General features: G+C 35.1%; 1 protein-coding gene across 1 annotated transcript; it reads left to right on the top strand.

Moving 5' to 3' along the window:
* The first annotated feature begins 414 nt into the window (after positions 1–414).
* LOC132612245 (zinc finger BED domain-containing protein RICESLEEPER 2-like) lies at positions 415–4,454 on the top strand. The gene is made up of 4 exons (XM_060326551.1): positions 415–1,236; positions 2,252–4,128; positions 4,268–4,338; positions 4,423–4,454. The coding sequence occupies exons 1-4, from the start codon at positions 415–417 to the stop codon at positions 4,452–4,454; spliced, it is 2,802 nt and encodes a 933-aa protein (XP_060182534.1).
* The last annotated feature ends 978 nt before the right edge of the window (positions 4,455–5,432 follow it).

Here is a 5,432-nt window from a genome sequence, read left to right as displayed (position 1 = left end):
AATCTGTGATTTGAAATCAGTGTTAGTGAACTGGGTTTCTTACTCGATTTTTTTTGTTTCAGTTTCAGTTTTGTTAATTTCAGTTTGTCATTTTTTTTAACTAAAAGGTGAATGATATGGTCTGTTTCACTAAGTTATTTCAGCTTGTTCTTCCATTTAGAGGTCATTCGGTTGTATTAATGATATGAAGACAGAACATTAATTTGATTGCTTTGTTTATGTCAACATTAATAGGAACATGAATAATCTAGAGCGTGATTGGATGTACAATAAGTTGGATGGCCGAGGGGGGCATAAACTCTAGCTTTGTAACCGGTGTAGATAATTTTATCCAATTTGCACTTTCTCAACGAAATTGCATGAGCGGTAACAAGGTTATATGTCCATGTAAACAAATGTCACAACATTAAATACATGGATGTTGAAATCGTTGAATATCACCTTTTAAATTTTGGATTTGTTGAGGACTATTTTGTTTGGGAGTATCAAGGGGAAAAAGATGTGATCGGTGAGATAGCTTCTGGTAATGATTTGCATGATGGTTATCAACCCGAGTCCCAAAGATTTTACAATTTGCTACAAGCTGCTGATGAAAAATTATATCCCGGTTCTTCTCTCTCTCAACTTGCAGTAGTCTCTAGAATGTTAAATATTAAAATGGAGAATACTTTGTCACAGAGAGGTTATAACCAAATGATACAATTGTTGAAAGACGCTTTACCTGAAGATAACAAAGTGCTTGATAGCTATTATCAGACTAAGAAACTAGTGCGTAGTTTGGGTTTGCCAGTTGAAAAAATTGATTGTTGTGATTCAGGATGTATGTTGTATTGGGGTGATGATGAACACCATACATGTTGTAAATTTTGTGGTAACCAGAGGTATAAGCGTCGTGTCGGCTCTCGTAAGAGGAAATTGGTCCCTTACAAGAAAATGTATTATTTTCCTTTGATTCCTAGATTGAAAAGATTATATGCATCCCATGCTACAGCTGCCGACATGAGATGGCATCATGAGCATACACAAGAGGATGGGGTAATGCGTCATCCATCAGACTCTGAGGCTTGGAAGAACTTCAATGAAACTCATTCTTTTTTTGCTGCTGAACCAAGGAATGTAAGGTTAGGGTTATGTACTGATGGTTTCCAACCGTTTAATCAATCTGAGAGGAAATACTCTTCGTGGCCAGTGATTGTCACCCCATACAATTTGCCTCCAGGAATGTGTATGAAAGAGGCATATATGTTCTTAACTGTCATTGTTCCTGGGCCAAACAATCCCAAACATAAAATTGATGTTTATCTGCAACCTCTAATTAGGGATGAACAGGAAAAACCGAAAAACCGAACCAAACCGATAACCAAACCAAATCGGAAAAAAAACCCGACATTTATTTGGTTTGATTTGGTTTGGTTTTTAAATTTAAAAACTGACTATATTTGGTTTGGTTTTGGTTTCAAGTCTAAAAAAACCGAAAAAAACCGAACCAAACCGACTTTATATATACATATTTTAAAAATTAAATTTGTATATATATGTGTGTGTATTTTAATTTTTTTATGAAAAAATTACAATTTATATTGGGTTTTTATACTCTTGATCTTGGGCCACGCTTTTGAATTAAACTATATTGGGTCAAAATATTTTGATGGACTTCTAATGAAATAAGCCCATCTTGCACGGTTGGACCCAAAGTAAAAGTACACAAAATGTGGACTTCATATGCCAGCACCCAGCAGTATCCACGGTTATACATTTCACATTATATTCTCCAAAAACCCTAACTCAAGTCAAGAGTCAAGAGGTGTCCATGGAAGCAGTATCTCCCAGCAATGATCATGTAATTTCATCTCTTAAGCACCTTTTGTTATCTTTTCGAGTATATTGTTCTTTGTATTGTTAGTTTCTTTTTTTCTTCTTTCCTTTTTCAATGGGTGATTTAGAAATTAATTTTCTGGTGCATGAGAAAAGATTATGCCATTTTCGAAGCTTGGTACAGTGAAGCAGTCCATTTTGGGACGATGAACACTAGGGTTTGCAAAGAGTTTTGATTTTCTATTTTCTTTCAATTTGTTAAAGAGAAGAACTAAATGAGGGAACCAAATAAGAATAATTAACAACGAAATAAATGGAAGGTGGGGGGGGGGGGGGGGGATGGGAAAAAAATAGGGAGCGAAATTTCTAGTTTTTTCTATCATCATTTTTTTTAATTTTTCTTCACCTGTGATTCCATCTTTCGTCTTTCTCGCAGATGGAACCAAAAGCTTCAGAAGCAGAGGTGAAAGATCCTTCAGAAGCAGAGATAATTTCTCGACTAGAAGGTAACAAAAGGCGAGTTGCTGATTCAAGTATTCCCTCTCCTCCAAAAAAGCACAAAAGAACAACACTGGCTGAAACTAATCTTGGCATTGAAACGGGAAGGGAAACATCTCAAATTTGGAAATACTTTTCCAAATGTATTGATAAAGATGGTAAGCGAAAGGCCTCGTGCAATTATTGTGCTAAAAAATTTTCTTCTGATAGTAGGACAAATGGGACAACTACATTATGGAATCATTTGAATAATACTTGTAAAAATTCCCCTTTTAGATTCATTGACAGGAAGCAAGGGAGAATCAGGTCTTACTCTATTGAAGGAGGGGGACAAGGAGGTAATAGTGGTACTGGTAAGATGGAAAAAGTCGTGTTTAATATCAATGAAGTGCGAAAGGCTATTGCTGAATTTGTTATAATTGATGAACAACCATTTAAAGTCGTCGAAGGGGAAGGTTTAAAGAGATTGATGTCACTTATTTTGCCTAATTTTGTTTTTCCCTCTCGTATGACTGTTGCTAGACATTGTTTGAGAATCTATCACGAGGAAAAAGAAAAGCTAAAAAAGCTTATTAAGAACCAACATATATGTCTCACTAGCGATACATGGACATCGCTTCAAAACCTAACCTATATGGTTATAACTGCCCATTGGATTGATGATAATTGGAACTTGCAAAAGAAAATTCTTAACTTTTTTCAAGTTCCAGATCATAAGGGTGAGACAATTGCAAAGGCGATCGAGGCTTGTTTGATAGATTGGGAGGTTGACACTCCATTCACCGTGACCCTAGATAATGCTACTGCCAATGATGCTGCAATTAGACACTTGAAGGTGAGGATTGATGACTGGAAAGGTATCATCTTGAACAATGACTTTCTACATGTAAGATGTAATGCTCACATTCTGAATTTAATTGTAAAGGAAGGGTTAAGTGATCATAATGAGTCCATTTCTCGGGTCAGGAATGTTGTGAAGTATGTTAAGTCCTCTCCTTCCAGATTTGCTTCATTTAAGTTGTTTGTTGAAAAGGTTAAAATAGATAGTCATGGTCTTTTGAGTTTAGATGTCGAAACTAGGTGGAACTTAACATATATGATGTTGAGTGCAGCTATTAAGTTTGAAAAGGCCTTTTCAAGAATGTTTGTTGATGATCACAAGTACCAAAAGCGTTGTCTTGAAATGAATGGGAGCAGAGGGCATCCAAGTGGGGATGATTGGAAGAAGGTAAAAGGTTTTACAAAGTTTCTCGACATTTTCTATCAGATTACTTTGAAATTTTCGGGAACTTTGTATGTTACTTCAAATTCTTTCTTTCATGAGCTTTTTAATCTTCTTGGTTTTATTAAAAAAAATTCTCATGGTGATGATTTGGTGTTGATTGATATGGCTGATAAGATGCAAGTCAAGTTTGATAAATATTGGGGCGATTTTGATAATATAAATATTTTATTATTTGTCGCTGTTGTATTGGATCCCCGGTACAAGATGAGGTATGTGAAGTTCATTTTTGCCAATGCTTATGGTAGTTTGGTGGGAAATTTGAGATCGGAGAAAGTGATGAATACTTTAACTCGTTTGTATCAACATTACCAAGATTCTTCTTCTAAGACTTCTGATATTAATTTGGGAGGTCAATTTAACATGTTGACTGAAAGTGATAGTGGCGAGATATGTCAATCACAATGGGAAAAATATTTGCAAGAGGAAGATAATGTTGGAAATAAGAATGATCTTGAGAGGTACTTGATAGATGATATGGAGTTAACCAAAGATTTGAATATCATGGCTTGGTGGAAAGATGCAAGCAAAAGGTATCCAATTGTTTCTAGGATTGCGAGAGATGTTCTTGCAATCGGCTTTTAGCACCGGGGGACGGATTCTTGATTCATATCGAAGTTCTTTGTCCCCAAAAACTGTAGAAGCTTTAATTTGCACTCAACAATGGCTCAGGTCAACTCCCAAAGAATACAACATTGAAGATATTCTAGAGGAAATTCAAAAACTTGAAATAGTTGAAAAAGGTAATTTTATACCTTTAACTCTTTGTGAATATGTTTAAGTTTCTGAATTCATTTAATGTTAATATTTCAATTATTTTCTTTCAGAATATCCCGATGATGTTTTGAGCATTGATTAGCTCAAATGATGGAAGCAACTTCTACTATATTCTTGTTGCTTGAAGTTCCGGATGAATTTTGTTTTATGTGTTGAGCCATGTTTTATTTTCTGTTTATTCATATATATGGTGTGTTAAATATGAAGTAGAGACTCATAAACTTTAGTAGATTTTTCGAGCAGCTTCATAATCCTAAGCTTGCCTGAAATTATGAACAAAATGGAAACTGATTGAAAAGACTTCTCTTTCTCCATTTAGCATATCTGAATTGCAGCAAGACCTTCCATCAATATTTCATGAATCTAGCTATTGTTAAGATTTATTATTCTACATAAAAGAAGAACAGAACAAGAGCCACATTTTTTTTTGATGTATAAGATTTATTATTCTTTTGTTGTATAAGCTTTATATTTGACTTTTTATAAGCAAAAGAGTATGATGGCTGAAGCCATGAGATACTATGGACTATGGTACTGAAGGGGCATCTTGCTATTTGAGGAATGGCTTTAACAATTTCAACTTTTATTTTGTGCTAGGCTGCTAGCTCTACTGTTCTTGGCAATACTATCCATTGCTAAGAATAAGTATGCTCCTGAGTTTAGTTTTAGGAGTGACTATTCTTGGCAATACTATTTCAAATAAGTTTAAATTTAAATAGTGACTACAATGTGTTTTAAAAACCGACAAAAACCGATAAAAACCGACAAAAACCGAATAGTAAAAACCGATATAGTTTGGTTTGGTTTGGTTTGACAATTTGAATAACCGACCCAATTGGTTTGGTTATTTTTTAAATAAAAACCGATCCAAACCGACCCGTGAGCACCCCTACCTCTAATAAAGGAATTGACTTTGTTGTGGGAGACAGGTGTAGAAGCATTTGACATCTCGAAAAAGCAAAGCTTTCAACTGAGGGCAGCTTTGATGTGGACAATCAGTGACTTCCCAGCATATTCTATGTTATCAGGATGGAGTACTGCGGGCAAGTTAGCATGTCCT

Source organism: Lycium barbarum, chromosome 9 (assembly GCF_019175385.1).
Source record: "Lycium barbarum isolate Lr01 chromosome 9, ASM1917538v2, whole genome shotgun sequence".
Classification (NCBI taxonomy): Eukaryota; Viridiplantae; Streptophyta; class Magnoliopsida; order Solanales; family Solanaceae; genus Lycium; species Lycium barbarum.
The sequence above is the reverse complement of the archived record's forward strand: the minus strand, read 5'-3'. Positions and strand labels throughout refer to the sequence as shown.

Bases quoted from the DNA above. Each gene is read 5' to 3' on its own strand.
- LOC132612245 (XM_060326551.1), top strand. From the start codon at position 415: ATGGATGTTGAAATCGTTGAATATCACCTTTTAAATTTTGGATTTGTT. The intron at 1,237-2,251 runs GCATATATGTTC...TCTTTCTCGCAG, and splicing joins CAGGAATGTGTATGAAAGAG to ATGGAACCAAAAGCTTCAGA. The intron at 4,339-4,422 runs GTAATTTTATAC...ATTTTCTTTCAG, and splicing joins ACTTGAAATAGTTGAAAAAG to AATATCCCGATGATGTTTTG.